A 22,765-nucleotide genomic window follows, 5' to 3' on the forward strand; every position below is an offset into this window, starting at 1 on the left:
GTTGCCGGGAGCCCGGGCATTTCCCCAGCGGAGGGCAGCGTCCCCGCTTTGCGTGCCACACACTCCTCGAGCACCCTGAGCAAAATCCATGCTTTTGTTTGTGGGCCTGGGTTCTCAGGGTCGTCCTCGCAAGGCCTCTCTCTGTGGGCCGGTCCAGCTCGTCCTCGCTGACCTGCGAGGGAACTCGGGGCCCAGGGCGAGGCCAGGAGAGGACTTGGCCAGATCTGGGGAAGTCTGTCCTTCCTTCCCTGCTCGCCGACTTGGGGATCCCTGCGGCGCCCTTGGCACCATCCTCGCGGATGTAGCACCTGGGAGTTCCCGTGCCACCTCCTCCCAGCTGGCAGCTCTGCAGACACCTCACCCCTGAGCATCAGGCTCAGTTCTGGTGACAGAGAGGAGAGTTAGGGGGATCCAGAGATCCAGTCCACTCAGATTACGCTTTCTGCTCATCTACCACACCTATGCATCCCACACTAAAATAATGAACACATTGAGTCAAAGCAACACGATCATCTGCATTTTATTTGCACCTCATTTGCAAATTAATCTTCAACGTTCCCAGCCCCTCCTTCAACTCCAGGTTCCTTTTCTCCCACCTCCTTCAAATTGCCCAGATGCCCAGAAAAAAATAAAACATATATATGTTAGTCTTTGCCAAGGTAGACTCAGCCTTCTCAGCAGGCCTTCTCTGTGTCCTCAGGGGAAATCTTTATCTTAAGGCTACAGCAACAGTGGGAATCCTCATAAGACCAAAGGACAACAGGGAAGGCTGGGTCTTGTCACAGGGCAGAACTGATTTTTGGGGGGCGGGGTAAAGGTATGATAGGCAGAGGTGGGAAAGGCCAGTGGATGAGTGCTGGAACTGGAGTAGGAGTTGGAGCCCAGTCTCTGCCCTGGTAGGCTCTCTCCAGGTGCTCAGAGGCGGGATGGGGCCCCTCCAGCCACTGTCACTGTTTCCCCAGTGATGTAGCTGGCATCTTCAGAGCACAGGAAAGACACAATGCCTGCACATTCTTCTGGCTTGCCTATCCTAGGGTATAGGGAAAACAAGGAAAGGAGTAAAAATCAAACAGGCCAGGCTCCCTGACCTGGTTCACAGAGAATGAAATTTGCTTAAGAAGTATTAGATGATTTTTCAGGACCAGTGTACAAGCCCATCAAATAGGGTTATCATAATGATAAGCTGTTATAATTTAGTATAAGCATAAATACTGTACTCTGCAAAAACCACTATAAATTATATTCAAATAATACAGAGATGCTTTGTTCTTTAGAGAACTTAGGACACCAAAATCCAAAGTTATATAAACTGGTGAGCAGTTATTTTATACTTCAAAGAATTTGTTTCACATGAGTGCATACTAGTCAAGTGTCAGGGAGTCTGTGAGACAGTAAATGGTTTGTTTAAAATGATTCCATTTGCACAGCTTCAATTCACAGACAACTTTTTCAGGAATCTATTTTTGTCCCTTAGAGTCAGGTTCATTTTGTGAGAATGTGTTAAAGTGTTTGTATCAGTGACTGCATAGTTGGGAATACTTTAACATAATTGTCATAGAATGCTCTAGAGGTGGGGCAGAGTGGGTATCTCAAACCTAGAAAGCTCAGATTAGTGGTTCTTCACCCTGGCTGCACATTGTAATCACCAAGAAGGCTTAACACCCCCCCCCCCCCCAAAGATGCCTAGGTCCTACCTTGGACCAATAAAAAAAAATCTCTGGGAGTGGGGCCTGAGCATCTGCAGCTTCATAAGCTCCCCAGCTGATTCTAATAAGCACCCAAGATTGAGAAGCATGGGGCTAGTCAATCACGGGGCTCTAAGATGACAATACCCTGACTTATTAGTGAGTTATGCCTGCATCAGAATGGATTTGGGAACACTGGAGGGGCTCTCCTTCCTTAAGTAGGCCTTGTTTGCACAAGTAGTCCTTGAAGGACAAGATGGAGAAGCTAAAGACAAGAGTTCCCAGAAGCCAGAAGTTGGAGAGAGGCAGGGAACTTAGAGGAAAGGGAGCCAGATGGTGCCTAAACAATTCATCCAGCCCCTTGGGGAAGAGGCTAGTTTTCTTAGGCAGGGGAGTTTTGGGACTTAGTAAAAGCTCTTCAGTCCTTTAATTTGGGTTGTAGGATCATCAACCTGAGCTTTGAAAACATGCCTTTTTACTCAAAGAGAACTACAAAAGCATGTTTTGGTTTTGGTCCCTAGTAGCTAGGGATGCCTAGAGGTGGAAGCAAACAGCCAGCTGGAGAGAGGATTCAGGGCCTCTCCCAGAGCTCTTCTCTGCTGAAACCTGGGCACCTCTGTGTTTGTTTTGCAATGGAAGCAGGCTCCTTGCACCCCCCCCCCCCCCCGCACTGTAGTGATGCAATGCTTACAAACTTGTGAAGTATGTGTGTTTGAGGCAGAGGAGAGCATACCCCTGTTGTCTGTGGGACCAAGAGACACAAGATGTGGGCTATGATGGACCAGACCTTTCCATCTTTATCCCTCCTAACTCTGTGTGACAGCCTTACCTTCTTATCCGTAGGGCTTCTTTTATGCTCTCCTCTCTTGCCTCGTCCATCCAAAACTGCAAGAAAAGGGGGATCTCTTTATGTGAAAGAAGAAAGGGAGGGACAGAAAGGAGGACACTGCATGCCTGCACATCCCTTGAGAGGAAGGGTGGACAGATGCCCTCTTTCACTTCCTAGCCCCCAGTCTCTCCCCACTGCCCTCTTCTGTTTCATTCTTTTCAGATTCTAGTGAGACATTTCACTGGGTCTCCCCAATTCCTACCCACTTGCAATACAAAACAGTGTGAGTAGAGTCTGAATTTCTCAGTCTCCACAGCACACCTTGAGAAAGGAGCGGGTCTGGTCTGGACAGGTGGCTGGCATGTGGGGGGGGGGGGTACAGAAAAGCCTGGGGAGGGGGGCAGGAGTGATTGGGAGCTCAGGACCCAGGTGGATGCTTCCCCAGCAGGATGCACGACTCCCCCTCCTCACCACTCGGCTGAAGTTAGTCTTGATGATTCCGGGCGCCAGGCAGTTCACCCTAATGTTCCTTTGGGCCAGCTCTATGGCCAGGTTCTTGCTGAGGCCCAGCAAGGCTGTTTTACTAACATTGTAAGGACCCAGGCCCTGGGGAAAGGAGAAAATGGGACAGTCTCTTTGTTTCTGGTTCATTCTTGGTTCTTATTGGAAGACTTAAAGGGCAGTAGATAATAGGGCATCTCCTGTAATAGAGGGTCCCAGTTAGAAAACTGTCTTGAGGCTAACCCTCCCCAAGGTTGTTGTTCGTGGAGGCAAGGCATCTATTTTATGGGAAGGGACTTGGTGGTGTTCCAAAGGGGGATAAAAACTTCTTAGGGTGACTGGAGGGTGGAAAGGTGCAGGGTGGAGGAAGGGATGGAAGTAGCAGAGAAAGGGATTCTTACAGGAAACGGAGTGTAGGCTGCTATGGAGGCCACAATCACCACTGAGCCGCCTCTGGAAAAAGAAGAGAATGACCCTCTACCCAGCAGAGACCCCCTGCCCTCAGACTACGTGGGGCCTGTTGCACCCAGGCTCCTTCTCCCTCTCCCTCTCCCTCTCCCTCTCCCTCTCCCTCTCCCTCTCCCTCTCCCTCTCCCTCTCCCTCTCCCTCTCCCTCTCCCTCTCCCTCTCCCTCTCTGTACCCTCGTTTCTCCATCTCTGGCACCACTGCCTTTGTCAACAGGACTGTGGACTTCACATTAATGTCCAGAATCTGAAACCGAGAGAAGGAGAAACAGCTTGAGGAGAGAGCTAGAGAGGTCAGGGCGGTGAGCAGTCATAATAGGATCCCTCACATCATCTTGGTAGAGCTGGTGGAGATCTTAGAGATGATTTCCTGGGACCTTTGAAGTGAAGAAACCAAGGCCCAGGGAGAAGTGTCTTTCACTAGCTTATTCAGCTAGAGGATGAAACAATAGGTTTGGGTGAGAAAGAACAGAGCCTGGTTCATCTTGTTTCCTAACTAGCTAAGTATGATTTGGCCTAGTATGGACCTAAACTCTCAGGGCAACTTTGGATTTGAGCTGGATTTTCTGTTTCTCCTAACCAGGGAGAGGATGGAATTAGGTTGGCCTCCTGGGACCTGCCATTGAGTGGGGCATACTTCTCAGGGAAAATGTGGCCTGACCTTGGGCCCGGGGGTGTTCCAGCACTCCTCTGGCTCCTGAGCTCAGGGAGTGAGATGGTCTTGGCCCTCCAGGATGGATTGTCTGGCTGAACATTTGTTGGAAAGTGGGATCATGAAGAGGCACTTTTTGGGGAAGCTGGGGCATAGGCTGGAATAAAAATCCCACATCCATCATTTAAAACAGATGCATGATCATTGCAGCTGGGATAGTCCCCTCCCATACCCTCCAGGCTTACTTTGAAAAATTTCAGTCTTAGAGAAAAGCTGAAACAGAAGTACAATTAATATCCTTTACCTAGATTCATCAATTGTTCACATTTTGCCCCATTTGCCCTATCTGTGTATTTATACCATTTTTTCTTAAACCAATGAAAGTTAAGTTGCAGATGTCATAATGCTCTCTAACCCTACATACTTATCCCTACATAATATCCATTCTCTAAGAGACCATAATCCATGACCACACCCAAGAAATTTAACACTGATAATAATGATTTTACCTAATGTGTTGTCCATAATAAAGTTTTCCCAATTGTCTCCCAAATGTCCTTATTTTAAAAATCCAAGGTTCAATCAAGAATCAACCTTGGCATTTAGATTTGAAATACTGTGATATTTTTTAAAATGCAAACTAAACAGAAAAATTACTTGGTTTAAAATTATTTTCCTGCGGTCTCCATTCAGACTGCTCACGAAAGACGTGTTTCTACTTTAAAGAACATCAATCAGGAACTGACTCACTGAAGAGCATTTGGCACTTTGGTTTCTATGTCTCTGAAACACGGATAAAGCACGGATAAAGAATTTTAGTATTCTTAAACTGCAGTGTTGAGACATAATTGATGACATCAGAAGAAAAGTAAAACCACGGGCCATCATAAAAAAACTAGCATTTCCAAACCACGTGGGAATATTAACCTTGGTAAATGAAGACAAATGTTTTAATTAAGGCTTTATAATTAAAGAATGTAGGTGTGTGAAATATATTATAGGTATTATGTAATTATACACACTCTCATAAACCCCAAAATTCCACACTTGAATTTAGATATCTGGATCTCCAATTTTCTTGTTGCAGTTAAGAAGAAAAGAGCACAGGTCTTTTTCAAAGGCTGTATGTTATAAAGTGGCAACTTAGGTCTTTTCACCAGAATTGGTATTTCACTTAATGAGCAGCTATTAAAGTTTTGGTATTAAACTAGCTATTAAAGAATTGGTATTTTACTTACTAGAAGCTATTAAAGTTTTCCAACTAATGAGAAATACTCTTTTTTGGCAGCTGAAAAGGGGGAGGAGTGGTGTGCAAATTTAAGTGTATTAGTTATTGGCAGATTAGCTGCCATGTCCCCTGGAAATAAACCAGGAAGAAGAGCCTGGCTAGGCCTGGATAAGGGCAGGGTGGGGATTGGGGTGTAGGGAAGAAGGCGACTAGCAAGGAGCAAATGGAAGAAGACAAAATGTCAGAAGAAGCAATGAAAGAGATGGGCAGGGAGAGAGGAAGCCACGTCCTACTAGCCCTTTACCAGATGCAGTCCAGGTGCGTGGGAAATCCCAAGGATTCCTCACATTTACATTGCACTTGACAAATGCATTCTAAAAGCAGACTGAGTTTGCACTGTTTTACGAAGCTGGCCCCTTGCTGCTTTAATCCCCTCTTACCTTGTCCCACACCTCCTCGGTGGCATCCATTAGGTTTCCAAAGAAAGGGTTGACGGCAGCGTTGGAGACCAGGATGTCAATGCCCCCATGAAGCTTCACAGCCTGGAGAGAGTAAGGTCTGAATCAGGGCTTCAGGTCAGTCGGTTGTCTCATTTCTTCAGCATCTTTACACTTTACTCTTTACACTTTCTCTTTGGGGAGCTCCTTTATTCTCATGGCCTCAGAATTTTTCTAGACCCTTCTTTTCACGTTGAGTCCCAGCCCCATTTCTCCAAGTGCTTACTGTCCAGTTCTCTTTGGTATGAGTTACCATTAACTTACCTACCTGAATGGAGAAACTAGTTTAAATAGACTCATAGAAAGTTACCACTGGGAGGGGCCTTTAGGTCATCTAGTTCCATGTCCTCATGGTGAAAGTGATGACTCTGAGGTCCAGGGAAGTTAATTTCTCAAGGTCCTATGACTCAGTAATGACATGTTAGGGCCAGCTAAGAGCAGGAGGCCTATTCATTTTGGTCTTTGGGAGAGGCGAAGTGATTTTCTCAGGGCACAAAGCTAGGTAGTGGTGGCAGAACTGAAATTGGTCTGATGGGGGAGACACCAGCCTGGGCTTAAAGCAGTACCGTACTTGATTGTAATGTCATCCCTGCCTTTTTTTTGGCTAGGAGGCATGGAAGATTCAAGGCAGAGCTGATATTGAAACTGGGAAAACCAAGAAGGGTAACATCTCACCTCCTTAATAAATTGTAAGCAGGCGGTGGCAGGAATGTGCTGGAGTAATGACTGGCCAAACAGAATCTGCCAACAATATACCACCTGGAAATCAGATTGCATTTACCTAGAACTGGCAATTTTAAAAAATCCTCATTGGAGGATATACTTTTTATTGATTTTAGAGAGACAAATTGAGAGAAACATTGATGTGAGAGGGAAACATCGATCAGTTGCCTCCCATACATGCCCTGACCAGGGACTGAACCCGCAATTTAGGTATGTGCCCTGACTAGAAATTGAACCTGTAACCTGTAGGTGTATGGGATGATGCTCCAACCAACTGAGCCACACTGGCCAGGGCCAGAACTAGCAATTTTGATGCTTGGGACAAGCAGCAGTCAGTGGGCCCTGAGTTGACTTTGTGTTTCACGATTTGGTGCAGGGAGGGATGTTATTAGCAACGTGTACCATCTGCTAGCTCTGGTTTTAACTAATTATTCTTGCTAACTAGGTGCTAAGCTCAGATGTTTCGAACGCCTGAGCTGTCAACATGTAAATTTCACAAAAATTTAAAATCACATTATCTTTTAAAACCCGTATCAATACTTTCTTGCACTTTCTAAATTTTGGTGTCCTGGCACAAAGCCCCAGTCACTTGCCTTGGCTCTGTGTAAGTCTGGCCTATGGACTTGTGGCTAGGAAAGTACAGAATACATTAGAAAGTGTCATGGGCTGTGCCCTATGCATGTGTTTGGGGTGGGGGAGAAAGTGGTGGATTGCACCAGAATCACCTGGAATGCTTTTCATTTCTGGCTCTGCGTCTTACCCCCCTTTTCTTCCAGGCCTATCAGCATGGAGAGGGGGTGAGGCTGGGTTTAGACTGAACAGAGACAGAGAACCATAGAAGATTAAGGTTCTCTGACTACCCAGCTGGTGTCTTCTAAGTCTTTCTCTAAATTGTGTGATCACTACACAAAAGTGGTTAAGCATTGTTTGCTCTGTGTTTTGATGTCTGTCTATCTCTCTGTCTCTATCTATCTATCTATCTATCTATCTATCTATCTATCTATCTATCTATCTATCTATCTATCATCATCATCTATCATCTATCTATCTAATCTATCATCTATTATCTATCATCTATCTAATCTATCATCTACCTAATCTGTCATCTATCTATTATCTATCTATCTATCTATCTATCTATCTATCTATCTATCTATCTATCATCATCTATCTATCATCATCTATCTATCATCTATCTATCTCTGTTAATCCTCACCCGAGGATATTTTTCCATTGATTTTTTTAGAGAGAGTTCGGGGGGGTGGAGAGAGAAACATCAGTGTGAGAGAGTTACATTGATTGGTTGCCTCCTGCACGAGCCCAGACAGGGGTCAGGAACAAACTGGCAACCCAGGTATGTGCCCTTGACCGGGAATCAAACCTGTGACCCCTCGATGCGTGGGCTGACTCTAACCACTGAGCCACACTAGCCAGGGCATGATAGGTATATATTTTTGAAAAATATAATCAAATGGAGAAGCAGTAGATGTGGTTTCTGCTCACCACACCTTTGAAAAGCTTCAAGGTGGGGATTAGGCCACTGGGTCGTAACTATCCTCAGGGCAGCAGCTTTCCTCATCACAGGGTGACAGCTGGCAATAGGCAGAACTCATCTCAAATTGCTAACAAGTATCCTATTATTCTCCACCCTGGCATTGCCTGAGAGTCATTTTTGACTCATCCCTCCTGTTTCCCATCTCTTGGCACCAGGTTAGAAAACAAATATTGGTTGGTTCCACTAAATGTCTCTTGGGCGTATCCATTCTGGTCCCACCACCACTGCTCAGACCTGAATGACAGCAACAGCTTCTTCACTGATGTCGTTGGCTCAGAGTTTTCTCTACTCCAATATATCCTTCCTACCAGTGCCAGATTCTCTTTCTTTAATAACCATTTTCATCTTGCTCAAAACCTCACGTGGTCTCTTATTTCCTACAAGGATGTCTAAACTCCTTTGGGAGGCTATGGGGGCCCCTATGCCCTCTCCTTCCCACCACCCATTACACCAACACTCCTGAACCTGTGCTCTCTGCTGTGGGGCTGACAATGTTCCCGTCTTCCCTTCAGTCCCTCGTAGGCTGCCTGCTCATTTTGCAAGGTCATCTGGAATCCTGTCCTATTCCATCTGTCCATCCCACCCACTCCTTAAGGTCTAGCTCAAGCTCCACCGCTGGGCCAGGGCTGCAGGTTTTTGACATTAAGTTTCTATGTACTTTCATATGGCTAGTCACTAATTGGCTCAGGATCCCAGATGGGTCCCTTTACCCTAAGGATCAAGGTTCCAGTCTCCAGCTCTGTCCAGCAGCCTATGCCAGACAAGGTGACTTTCTTGGACCTATATTTGGATTTCTCCAATGCACATTTAAAAAAATATATATATATATTTTTTTTAAATATGTTTTTATTGGTTTTTTAGACAGAGAGGAAGGGAGAGGGAGAAATAGAAACATCGATGAAAGAGAAACATTGATTGGCTGCCTTCTGCTCACCCACTACTGAGGATCAGCCAGCAACCTCTTGGTGCATGGGAACAACCCTCGATCAACTGAGCCACACCAGCCAGACTTCAATGCACATTTGAGCATTTCCAAACAGTTTCTTAAAATTGGAATAACCTTTGCCATCTACAATTGTTTAACATCTCCCTCTTCTAAGATTACCCAAATAACTTCTGCCAGCCTTCCAAATGGTTAGTACAATTCCACACTTTCCATTCTTGGGTAGATTTTCCCTTCTACTCCAGGGAATAAAGTGTGGGCCCTGCGCCTGAGAGAAGGGCAGCCTTCTTTGCCAGATGTTCATATTTTCTTGTATAGCTGGAAGGCTGGTGCCAAGTAACAACTCTGATGCTGGCTTAGACCTGTCTTTGAGAGTAAAGTCCAACTGGGCACCCATGGCCTCACCTGACGATAATGGAGAAATGTCTGGTAGTTAGTAGGCAGCTTGGCAGGCGTGGTTGACTCACGGCTCCTTTCTTACTGGCTGTGGGACCTTGGGATATAGCTCCACCTTTCTAAGCAGAGTGTAAAGAGGGAGAATAGTCCTTGCCTTGTTTGGGTGGTTGTCACTCTGAACAAAGTGAATGGCACACAATAAGTAGCTAAAACATGGTGGGCTTCTTCCTGCAGGTTTTCAGGGAGTGCCTTTACATGAAGAACAGGGGATTGAGTCTGATTTGTTTACAGGTAGGAACATCTATTTTGTGATTGTATCTGCCCTTCTCACTTGCCCAATTAGATTGGAAACTACTGGAGAACCAGGACCAGCTGTTTCTTTGGGTGCCCCCAAGGGCTGATACAGGTTGAAGCAAGCATTAGAGTGGTTTTTGATTCTCTGACTGGGATGGGATGACTCTTAGAGACACAAAAGAAGGGCACACAATAAAAGTGTGCTGGTGGACTGGTGTGGGTATGCAGAACACAATATTATGTTTTAGTTAATAGTGCTGGCTTGGATCACACCAATGTTGTCCAGGAAAGCTGGGAAGGAGGTTCAGGCTGGTTCCCTTCTGCCACCTCCTGGATCTGTGCCCGTATCCTTGCTGCTCACCGTGGTCACCAGCCGCTCCCGGTCCTCAGCCTTCCCCACGTGGCACACAGTGCCGGTCACGCTCAGCCCCTCCCCCTGCAGCGCTGCCACTGCCCGGTCCACGTTCTGCTGCTTCCGGCTGCTGACCACCACGTGGGCCCCATCCTGGGCCAGACGCCGAGCGATGGCAAAGCCGATCCTGTGGGCAGAGAGAGAGATGGACTGTCAAGGCCAGTAATGGAAAGCATGGGCCCTGGAGTCAGAGTGCCTCAGTTTGAATTTTAGCTCTCCTTTTGGGCACTCGTTTACTTATTTTTCTTGTGGTTTTGGCCCTCAAACTAGGTTCCCAGAAAGTGAAATCACCTTCCACAGGCCCCACCACAGAGCACAGGCCTCATACCCTGCAGGGACTGAGGGGAAAGAAATGAGCTAGGGCCGTAGCAGCAGCCACTTCATGACTGGATGGTCTCACTCAAAAGAGCCCTGGCCCCAAATATCTTCCTTACTAGTCTGCATATCTCAGAATTCTATCGTTAGTTATGTTTTGGGGTGCATATGAAAGGGTGGGCCTCTGGTTAGAAATGTAAATTTTTTACATTATTCTCCTGGGAGTGAGGGTTACACGTTTTGCAATTGTTAGCCATTAGCGTGTCAAGTACATTTGCATTTTAGATTTGTGTAGAGCTGGTGTCTAGCAGTCCTGTGAAAAGGAGAAGCAGTATAGACAAGAGTGGTGGGTGCAGAGACAGGCTGGGCAAGGGAGGCCAAAATGTACTCAGCCAAACAAAAATCTGGATACAGCCCGGCCGGGCGTGGCTCAGCGGTTGAGCATCGACCTGGGATCCAGGAGACCATGGTTCGATTCCCGGTCAGGGCACATGCCTGGGTTGCGGGCTAGCCGATCAATGACTCTCTCATCATTGATGTTTCTATCTCTCTCTCCCTCTCCTTTCCTCTCTCTGAAATCAATAAAGATATATTAAAAAAATAAATAAATCTGGATACGTGAGTCTTGCGTCCTGTCTAGGTAAGGTGCGCGGCTCTGGGAGACTTGTCGGGGTGCCCAAATGGGGTGTCTGGAACATTTCCATGGTCGATGGAGGCAGTGGGATAGTAGTTTTGAAACCTGGGCTGTCTTGAACTTCTGGTGTCTGGTCTGCTCTAGGCGGGGCCGGTTGATGGGGCAGCCCTGATGCCTGAGACCCCGGGTAGAGGGGCGCAGCGCTGGGCTAGCGCAGTTGCGCCCGAGGCCGCAGCGCCAGGAGCTCCCGCGGGCTGCGGGGCAACCACGTGGTTCCTTACTTCCTGGGCCGCGGGAGGCCTGAGCACAGGCGGTAGGCAAAGGACAGCAGTTAGGACCTGTTTCCAGAGAGCAGGGGCCTCAAACACTCCAGCCCGGGCACTCACCCGTCGGTGGAGGCCGTTACTAGAGCCACCTTATTCGCGAGCAGGTCCCGGCGCGCCACCCTGGAGCTGGCCATCCGCACCGACTTCCACGACCGGGCACAGGCGCCCAGCAGCGTCCCCGCCTTAAGCATGGCGCGGCCGGTCGCGCAAGGCTCCGCCGGGCCAGTGGGGAGGCGCGAGGGACGGACCGCCTCCCGGCGCGTTCCAGGCTCTCGGCTCCCGGCCCGCCCTCGGAGGGACAGCTCCTCCCGCCTGGCGCCCGCACCTCGGCGCAGGGAGCGGGCTGTGGTTGAGGGCGCCCCCTGCCGGCGCCTGGCCGCAGCGCCCGCAGCCCTCCGCTCTGCTCTGGCGGGGGTGGGACGTCGCAGTCCACGCAGATTTCCTGAAGGGCCCGCCGCTCTGCGGGAACCCGGAGTCATCCTCGCACCCTTCCTTCCACCTCTGCTTGCCTACGTCATTTTTCGAGGGGCGGGGTGGTTGCTTTTGCTTCCCAGAACCTCAGGATGCACCTTCTCTGAAAAAGTATGGGTCTAAATATTGTATGTGACAGCCCACAATAGGGCAAATGTTTTGAGAGTGCTCATGGAGGTCAGGCCTGTGGTCCTCGCAGAGGGTCTCAGGTGAGGGTGGGGGAGCCTGGGAGAGAGACGAGATGGGGAGCAGCTGGTCTAGGCCTGGCACTGCCCTTCACTCTGCCTCAAGGTCTCCTCCGTCTTGACAGGCCTGGAGGACAGGCTCTGATCACTGTGGTAACCAACGTGTAGGGATAAAGATTCTGGCAGGACAGGACCTCTTATACCCTTTACCCCGGAGGACTTCCCCTTTATACAAGGCCTAAGCGATAGCAAGGAGGCCAGAGGGCCCCCCAACCAGCAGTGGGAATACAGAGAACTCAGGGGCACTCACTTCTCCACGATCACCAAGTCCCCAGGTCTTGGCCTCCATCCTACTTCAAAAAATAATTGTTGAATGTAAAAGCACTTTATAAACTGTAAACCACTAAACATAGTAATTATTGCCACCATAAAGTAATTATTATTCCTGCCACAGGCCAGACTCTTCATCTGTAAACTGAAAATGCTGGAGTAGGTGATGGATAAAGTCCTCTCCAGCTATAAATTCTGTATCCAATACTTCAGCCTCCACTTCTGCCAAGTGGGCTGAAATGATCTCCCTCCAGGGTTTCTGGGAGAATTAATAAATCTGGATGGCTTATGGTATACTGCAGAGAGGACCCGGCAAACCCAAGTGCCAGTGTCTGAATTGGTTTAATACAGTGGCCTCCAAAAGCCAGACTGAGATTATGGCAAAGTTTTGACTAGTTCAAGGCAAAATGAGGAAAATAACTAAAATGTGGTGAGTTTCTTAAAGCTAGGCTTATTTAACTTAAGAGATACTCCTTTATTCTGGGACAGGCTTTTGCTTGTGTGTATGTTAGTCTTTTTGTTAAGAAAAGATGATGAAAGCAGATGGGTAGGCTGAGAAAAGTGTTGTTAGTTGGGGAAATCATCAGTTTGGCAACCCTATGTCAGCCCCTACAACTGGAGGAGACAGAATGCTGGTCTGTGAAATTCAGTGTTAGGGATTGCTGTTTAATAGAATTTGTACTTGCTAAAGTTTCATTTAGTATATGTATAGGTTAGCTGATCAGCTAAAAAAAGGGATTTCAGTAGTCAAAAGAGGGTGTTTGGGTAACAAGTAATATAAAAACACACAACTGATTTATAGTATATTCCTCAACCAAGAAGTTATAGCTGCGGTACTCAGCTTTGGTACTCAGCACATCCCAATGAGATAAGAGAGCTTAAGTCTAATTTTCCCCATATCCGGGGAAAACTGACTCTCTAACTGGTGCCCCTCAGTCTGAAACTCATGAATTATTGACAGGCTGGATAGTGTGACACTGCTCTTCCTCCTGCCCCGTTCAGAGCTAATGCACTGTGGGAACCCTTCCCAGTGCTCTCCACCTGTGTGAGGGGCTGGGGGCAGGTGTGTAGGAGGACTGGAGTAGGGGTTCTTAGGGCTTTTGTTTCAAAGGGACAGGCCTGCAGGGCAAATTTGATCTCTCACCACCTCCTGCCCAGAGGTGGGCAGCCAGACCCAGGAGCTGAGGTTGGCAGGAGGCGGAGGGAGACGACACTCCAGAGAGCATTGGGTTCTGGGAAGAGGATTCTGGCCTGGGAGCTGCGTGAACATTGGCCTCTCTTTATCTGGGCAGGATCAATATTTGGCTTCCAGCACCATTTGGGAGAGCACAGGGGACACTAGGGAGGTGATCTGAAAAGAAAAAGGTAGAAAAGTGTAGGGATCTCTAGCTCCTCCTCCTCCTCAAGCTGGTTTGTTGGAGATGGGGGTAGCACATTTTGGGGGGAAATACGTGGGTGTGTTGGATTCTCTTTGAAATGGGAATTTTAATAGGCAATGGGATTGCTCTTGTATGGAGGTGGTACCATCTGCAGATTTGAAGAAATGCTTTTGTGATTGAGGACTATACTCCCATTTTCTTCTAGGGCTGACTGTGTTCCAGAAGGAAATTCACCTGGAATGGAATTAAAGTCTTGGGTTTTGCAGTAGCCAACTGGTTATTGGTTCATGTATCATCATTTGGCACAAGTCAGGATTGGGCAGTGTGGGAGGGCTGGGGATAGCAACTTTTATTGAACACTTACTAAGTGCTGGCAAAGTTTGGGTGCTTTCTATAAATTTTATTGAATATTTCCAATCCAGTGAGGAAGGCGTTTTTATTTCCGCATGTGAAATCACAGTGACTCATGACACTCTGACCCCTTGTTAGTATCGAATAGCTACACTCAATTTTTCTGACATTGTTGGAGAATGACAGTTTTCTTAGAAATTAATTTTATCTGAATTGGAATTTTACTTTCATCATCAATGCGTTTTTGTTTTAATAACTAAAATATCTATTCTTTAAATCATAAAAATAACACATGTTCATTATTTTAAAAAGAGGTTATAAAGTGAAAGTAAAAAAGTAACTCTTCCCTATGCTTATTTCGACTACTACCCACGCAGCACTTGGTCTTATGTATCCTTCCAGAAACTTCCTATGTATTTATGTCTATTTTTCCCTTAAAAATGATCCCATGACTGGAATGACACTATACATCACTAGTCCCTCCAAATCACTGGTTTCTTTTCTTTCTTCCTTTCTCCCTTCTTTCTTTTGTTAAAACACATTCTCAGAGACTGTTCTGAGTGGTACACAGTAGATCTACTCTAGTCTCTCCTTTTAAAAATAGCAGTGCAGTATTCCATTATGTGGGCATTCCATAATTTATTTAGCCAGTCTCCTACTGATGAACATTTAAGTAGCTACCAGTGTTCTGCTATTTCAAACAATGTTACAATGAACAACCTTGGATGTATATACAAGGTGTCCCAAAAATATGTATACACACTTTAACAGCCGATAGCTCAATTTTGAAAGTGAAATGTGTTTTAATAAACACTGCCTTTATAATCAAAGTGTGTGTGTATATTTTGGGAGGGACACCCTATATATTTTGTGTTTGGTGCAAATCTGTTTGTCCCTTGGATCAAATGTTTTAAATGGTTGACTCTGGTCAAATTACCTTAAGAAACAGTTCTGATGGATTTGTCTTTCTACAGTGAATTTACCTGCTGTCCTGCCCTCTTATACATTGACGTAGAAAGGTTTCAACTTTGGTTGATGGTGTAAGCTCAGTGATAAGTATTGACATACCCTGGCCTCAGTGGCTGGGGGCCTGTGAAGAGAGGTGGGTCCCACTGACCTGCAGCTCACAGAACTGAGGCATCCTCAGCTCCACCCACGTTTGTCATTGAGAATGCCAGCCCAGCATTACCAGATCTTGGCATTTTTAACAGAAGGTAGAAGTCTGGAATTTAATATGAAATATTTGATGTTTAACTGTTGACAAATAATTTTAAGAAACCACACAAACAAAACAGTGAATGACTCTGTAGGTGCCAGAGACTGACTTAGTCTCTGCCTATTTAAATGTAATGATTATTAATTTTGTGAGATATTGCTCTCCCTAGGATCTCATACTTCTGTTGCATAGCTTATTCAATTTCTGGTTTTTCAATTCCCCCCCTTGATTTCCCTGTATTTAGGCAGTTGTTTGTGAACACTGTTTAGAAATCACCCATCCAATGTTTGTATAGGTCTTTTATAAGAGCTCTGTATAGCATCAGGCAAATGGTTCTTGGAGACAGGCTTATCTTTTCCCTGAGGCCCAGGATTACTTTCAACTGTTGTGTTTGGGAAGGGGTGTGTGTGGGGGGATGTGCCTCAGTCTGGCTCCATCTTGGGTCTCAGGGCTCTCTGCTGCCTGTCACTTCTGGAAATGCCAGGATTATAACCCTGGTGTGATTTCCAAGTGGAGGCTAAGATGCAGGGACAAGATGGGAAAGGCCAAACTTTTCCAGCTGCCTTACCCTTTTAATTCCTCATAATGTTGTTTCACCAAGAAATTCACTGAAGATTTGGGGGTGGAGTGAAATACGATATAGAGGGACAAATCCCCCAAACAGGATGCCTAATAAGACTTCCCAAGACTTCCCATTGGGTCCCTTGTGGACACAACCAAATTCCTAGCCCTGTTTTCAGAGCTGTGGTTTCCCCCTCTCCTCCCTCAGTGACAGTCCCTGTGGCAGACATGGGGATGCAGATAACAGCCCAGATCCTCTTTCTAGAAAGGACTCGCTGGCTGCTGGGACTCTGATTAGCTGTCCGCCTCCAGCTGACAGTTACCTCCTTCTCAGGGTGGCCCCAGCCAGTGACAAGCATGATGGTGGTACAAGGACCTTGGCCTTTTTGCCTAACATGGGGCTCCTGTAACAGTTACCTTTGCTTTGGAGCTTCCCGTCGGTGTTTGTCAGATTTACATCGTGTGGTCCAACAGTTCCTCTTTCTCAATCCTGCTTCGGGAACCCCCCTTTTCCTTTCACAGGCGTTACTCCTACTGAACCTTAGGCCCCCTAACTCCTACTGGGCATCTGCCTTGCCGAGGACTCACTGACAGTGTCCTTTCTTCAGAATCTTTCCTATGCCCCCCCCCCCCCCGCCCCAGCACACAGGTCCGGGCTGGATCTTTCCTGCCCTCACAGCGTCGGGGCCCCTGAAGCAGGAGCCCCCTCGCTCCAGCTCCTGCCAGTTTCGGTTATGCGATGGGGGCTTCCGTAGAGAATTGCAGGCCGGGCTTTGGCAGTCTAAGGCCCACCCGCCAGGGCAGGTTCAGGTCTGGAGCTCCACATGTTTTCCTTTAAGATTCCTCTGTTAGCATGAGGCGAAGAAATGTCCCCTCGCCCCTCCTGAGCTCTTCCATTTTCCTGTGAGGAATTTCCAGATCAACTGTGGGCACGCACCCAAGAACCAACAGCAAATTGTAGGGACAATGCAATCTAAACCCACATTAAGAAAGAGAACTGTTTCCCTGGAGGGGCCAGCCTGCCCTCCCTGGAGATAACGTCTGACGTTGTTATGCAAAGCAGTTCTGCTCCGAGTCAGCCTAAAAGGCTGATGGTAAGAAACTGGAAAGGCCCATCACCAGCCCTGCCAACCGACAGAGCCGCACTTCCGAGGGCTCTCTGTTGGGCTAGATCAAATTCTCCAGAGCTGCATTTGTTTTAATCTCTGCAAAGGAAGTGGGGGTGGTTTAAGAATTTATTATCCTTCTGCCTCGAGCAAACCCTCAGGAGTGAAGGGAATAGGTGAGTTGGTCCTGGTTACAAATGCTCTGCTCCCTCATTTTGAATTTATTGACACAGGGATTGTTCTTACCTATTCATACTTTATAAAAAGACAAGGAATCATACCATATATACTTTCTACACTTAAAGAAAAACCCTTTATTTTGAGGTACTTACAGGCTCACAGTAATCATAGAGACCCCATGTGCCCTTCCTCTAACTTCCCCCAGTGGTGACACCTTATAGTGGTGACATCTATAGTACAATATCAAGACCAGGACATTGACATTGGTGCAGTACTATTAAACTACACTGAAGTCTTTATTCAGTGTTCATAATTTTTTATGTGCACTCATTTGTGTGTGTCAGTGTGTGCGTGTGTCAATGTGTGTGTGTGAGCACACGCATGCAAGCTCCTTAACTTGTTTGTATATCTTGGAGATCTTTGACTAGCAGGCCGTACAGATCTACTTCTTTCTTGTTCCTTCTTTCACTGTCTGGATGGACTATCACCTATCAGCCCCCCACTGAAGTCGGCTTGAGTTGTTTATGTCTTTTCTCTACTACATATGATGTTGCAATAACATTTTTGTACACATAGCTAGGAGAACTTGTACTAACCCCAGGTAAATAGTTGAAGTGTTGGGGCAAAGGGTATGTGCCTTTGACATTTTGATAGACATTGCCAGTTGCCCTCCAGAACAGCTGTGCCCTTTTCCAGTCTTAGGGAACTTTTCTGAAGGGCAATTCTGTGTGATAATACCCATTTCATCATACCCTCGGAGAGCTCAGGTTCACCAAACATTTAAATTTTTGCCAATCTGGGTGAAAAAAATTTTTTTTAATTTACATTTCTTTATTAAGATGATTGTGTATTATTTCAAACATTTACAGGTATTTGTATTTCTTATTTTATAAACTGTTTTTTCATGTCCTTTGTCCACTTTTATTGGGTTGTTTACATTTTTTCTTATTTATTCTTATAAATTCTTTATGAAAGAAAATTAACCATTTGACCTATGTGTTACAAATATTTTTCTCAGTTTGACCTTTGAATCTGTCTTTTTGTAATCATGTAGATGTTTTTAAATTTTTATGGAATCAAATTTACTTACCTTTTCTTTTATGGCATCTGAGTTTCATGTTATGCTTATAAAGGTCTTTCTACTTCAAGAGTATAAAAAAATTCATGTTTTCATGTAGTTATTCAATGTTGTATGTGTGTGTATTTAAACCTTTGGCCCATTTGATATTTGTTCTTATATGGGAAGTGAGAGAGATCCAGGTTAATTTTTTTCCCAAAGGGTTAACCAGTTATCTCAGCACTGTTTGAGTTTCTCACAAGCTTGATTTCTTTTTTTTCTCTTTTTTCTTCTTCTTTTTTTAATGTATCTTCATTGATTTCAGAGAGAGGAAGGGAGAAGGAGAGAGAGAGACAGAAACATCAATGAGAGAGTTGTCATTTATCTGCTGCCTCCTGCAGGCCCCTGACTGGGAATTGAGCCCACAACCTGGGCACGTGCCCTGACCGGGAATCGAACTGCAATCTCCTGGATCCTAGGTGGACGCTCAACCGCTGAGCCAAGCCTGGCCACGCTCCTTGATTTCTTTAGTATTCCCATATGTAGTTGAACCTGTTTCTGGATTCTGTTTCATTCCATTGATTTGTCCGTCTGTTCCCAAGTCAGGATTTTAATAGGTACCGCAAGAGGAAAAAGGAAAGTGGTAAAGTACCATAAAATAATTTCAAATAGAATGGCATGGCAATTCAGAGGTGGGAGAGAGCTTTTTAGTTGGGGCGGTTAAGAAAAGCTTGATGAGAGAGGGACATTTAAGACAAAGCTTGCCTGGTGGGCATGGCTCAGTGGTTGAGCTTTGGCCTATGAACCAGGGGGTCATGGTTCGATTCCTAGTCAGGGCACATGCCCCGGTTTTGGGCTCGATCCCCAGTGGGGAGCGTGCAGGGGGCAGCCGATCAATGATTCTCTCTCATTATTGATGTTTTTCTCTCTCTCTGCCTCTCCCTTCCTCTCTCTGAAATCAATAAAAACATATTTAAAAAAAGACAAAGCTTGAATGATTGCAACATTAATCAAAGGAAATAAAGAGCAAAGGCACGGAGTCATGTCTTAAGTATAGTCAAGACCAAACAAAAATTGCTGTATTACTCTTTTGAGACATTTTGAGCATACATTTATTAATCACAGTAGCGACAAGTTGAGCACCTCCTATTTGCTATGCTAATTCTGATTTTCACCACAATGAGCAAAGTTGATATTATTATTCCCATTTTAAGAATGTAGAAAAGTCTCAAGCAGGTTAAATAACAGCCTGTAAGTGGCTGCACTGAGGTTCAAATCCATGACCAGCAAATAAACAAATACCAGAATGGAAAGCATCACAGTCTGTGATGTCCCTGCTCTGTCCTTGTCACCTGGGAGTCCCTTTACCTTCTCTGTGCACACCAGCTGAATCCCAGTGTGAGTTCTTTCCTCAAAACCAGCATGTTGTTGGAAAGTGCAGGAGAGCCAGGTGGGCCTGGGAGTTTGTGTCCCTTCCCTCCCTCCATAGCTCATAATCAAGACGAATGGGGACAGGGATGGACATACTCCAGCTCTTTTGCCCTCTCATTGGGATGGTTTTGAGGTGTGGCCCACAACGCCCCCAAGCCCTCTGCGGGACTCAGTCAGAATTACCCTCTATGTGACTTAGCTTGATATCGCAGCCTTACCAAGCCCCTTCCCGGTCCAACTTCCTCACTCTTCTAATTTTCCCCCCTGGAAATATTTCCTAATAAATGGATTTCACGTGTATCTTCCTATAAGCCAAAATTATTTTCAGGAATGTGTTTCAGCTATGTAGTGTGTGTGTGTTGTGTGTGTGTGTGTGTGTACGTGTGTGTTGTGTTGCCATTTAACATTCATTTCTTACTGTGGCACCAAGAAGTTTGAAAGCCGATGTCCTATACCACATTCAACTGTGTGTAGTTCAGTGAGCTGGAACGTTTCCTGGATGCCCCAGAATCAGAACTGCAGATCAGATTCCAAGTGTTCTTGCTTTTTTGAGTACAGTGACTTAAAATATATTGAATAAAAATGTATATTAATGGGTCTAGAGAACCCCATCAACTTTGACACAGTTGGCTAGGCTATTTTTTGAACTCTTTTGGGCAGTCAACAGTCAAGCCTGCCAACTTTCTTTCTTTCTTTCTTTCTTTCTTTCTTTCTTTCTTTCTTTCTTTCTTTCTTTCTTTCTTTCTTTCTTTCTTTCTTTCTTTCTTTTTCCTTCCTTCCTTCCTTCCTTCCTTCCTTCCTTCCTTCCTTCCTTCCTTCCTTCCTTCCTTCCTTCTTTCTTTCTTTCTTTCTTTCTTTCTTTCTTTCTTTCTTTCTTTCTTTCTTTCTTTCTTTCTTTCTTTCCTTCTTTCTTTCTTCACCACCCTCCCCAACTCAGAAGGGCACCAAAAAGTTATTTAATCATTTTTTAAATGATTAAAAATTTTTAAAACTACAATTGACATTCAATATTATATTAGTTCAGTTGTATAGTACAGTGGTTAGATATTTATATAACTTACAAGCCTGCCAAGTAGCTTTCAGAGTCCAGATTTCCTCTTGCCAAGGTTGATAAATGTGGTATAAAGGTCACAATGGTTGATTGTTAATTTTTTGCAGACTAACAGAACAGAAGACCAAGTTTGCCTTGCAGAAAAGCCAGAGGGTATGCCTGGTTCACAGGCAGAGTCACCAACCCAGAGCTCTGGCCTGAGGCTTGGCTTAGATGTAGGGAGGTGGGGTCTTCAGAATTGCTCTGCATTTACCCCCAAAGACCCAAAGACAGTGCACGTAAGGGAAGATGATACACCACACACTCACTAACAACCAGTGAGACCTAGCAAAAGTCAGGAAGGTCTCTGTCAGTCAGAGCTGTGGGGATCCCAGGGCAGGCCTGGCTACCAGAACCCACTGGAAGCCATAAGTGGAGGGCAGAGAGCACCAATTCCCAAAGTATAGCGGTGATGAAACTGGAAGGCAGTGCCAAGGAGAGGGCAAGATACACGTATTTCCAGGTAGGCCTCAGGGGCCCTGCCATCAAGGTGTAAGTTGAAGATCCTTGTTTGTCAGGATATGATGTAAGATTGATTCCATATTTAGAAAAGAACAAAAATAAATTGAAAATCTGGTGGAATGATAAAGAAAGAAGGAAGGAGGTTTCAGGTGATCAAATTTAGGATGAAGACAGCTGTGAGTTAAGAATTTATAAGGCCTCTAGTATTATCCCAGGTAAGAGCTATGCTTTCTGCTAGCCGCGGATATCCTGGTCACCCTGAAGGCATGCTGCAGTGTGGGGGGATGGGTGCTCATCAGCACCATTAAGGTCTGGCTGAAGGATTCTTCAGCACTAAGCAGCTCTCTCGCCTGACTCCAGATTCCTCCTCTGCCTCCTGAGTGTTTTCCAGGTAGGAGGTGTGGATCATGGACAATACCTTTTCTCATGACTGGAAAGGCATGGTCCCCAATGAAACTTAATCCACTGGCATTTAAGACTAAATCAATTTCATGTGAGTTTGGGTTGTGAGAGTCAATACCATGTTTCCCCTGAGATGTTGACTATCCATGTTCTTGGCTGAGGAGTCTGAGAGCCACCAGGGATCAGGAGCCTGTGAGGCCCAGCCTGAAGTGCGCAGTCAGATTTCATAGGCTCCAAGACCACAGAGGAGCACCAGGATCCCACCAGAGAAGATCCTGAGGCTGAGTGGAAAGCCTGGGGGTAAGTAGTACAAGCTGATTCCTGACTGGGAGTTGCAAGCTTTAACTCTGGGTGAGACTGTAGAGTTCAGCAATAAAGGGAGTGTTCATGTGGGTGGGGTGAGAGAAACCTTTGACTCTAGGGAGCAGAGCAAGGGTGGAAGGGAGATAAGGGGTCAGTTTTGTCCCCAGTTTCTGACTTGTTGCTGGAAAGTTAGGTGAGAAAGAAGCCTTTGGGCTCTGTCTCCAGGGGCAGCTTGCTCAATTCTAGCAGTGCTAAGAGGCTCCCTAGCTCTGGATTCTATCTCTGTCCAGCAGGGTGGGGTGGAGTGGCTCCTATGAAGCACGGTGTGTTGGGTTGTGGGGAGATCCTTGGTTCATAAGCATTAAATATTTTACACTTTATTATATTCATATAGCACTTTCACATTAACTTTATACTATAAAATTGTTGCAAGGATACACCATTTTCCCCTAAAGCAGATTCTAATTAATCAACAGTATGCTGAGTAAGCATCTGTAGGAGAAGCACTGTGCTAAATATTCTAGGACATTAAAGATTTACAGCATGTCTTTGCACTCAAAGAATTTACAGTTGAGCTGAGGAGATAGGACATATCAAGGAAACACTTAGAAAACAACTGCTAAAAACAGTGCTAAACTAAGTGTTATCTATCCACCTACCCACCTCCTTTCCACCCTTGCATTGCGTCTCCCCACAGGGAGGCTCAGTCCTGCCCCAGTTGGCAGGACTCTGGAGGCACTCTGGGTAGATAAATGAATCTTCCCTCCCGAGTCTCACCCACTCCTT

At 45.8% G+C, this 22,765-nt stretch overlaps 1 protein-coding gene across 1 annotated transcript; it reads right to left on the reverse strand.

Annotated features, from left to right (window-relative positions):
• Positions 1-502: 502 nt before the first annotated feature.
• Positions 503-11,920, reverse strand: LOC308548785 (dehydrogenase/reductase SDR family member 4). The gene is made up of 8 exons (XM_081120853.1): positions 11,516-11,920; positions 10,130-10,307; positions 5,801-5,902; positions 3,657-3,727; positions 3,417-3,468; positions 2,986-3,120; positions 2,515-2,570; positions 503-1,030 (listed from the first exon to the last, which is right to left on the reverse strand). The coding sequence occupies exons 1-8, from the start codon at positions 11,644-11,646 to the stop codon at positions 916-918; spliced, it is 840 nt and encodes a 279-aa protein (XP_080976979.1). The 5' UTR covers positions 11,647-11,920; the 3' UTR covers positions 503-915.
• Positions 11,921-22,765: the final 10,845 nt, after the last annotated feature.

This window comes from Miniopterus schreibersii (genome assembly GCF_964146895.1).
Source record: "Miniopterus schreibersii genome assembly, chromosome: 1".
Classification (NCBI taxonomy): Eukaryota; Metazoa; Chordata; class Mammalia; order Chiroptera; family Miniopteridae; genus Miniopterus; species Miniopterus schreibersii.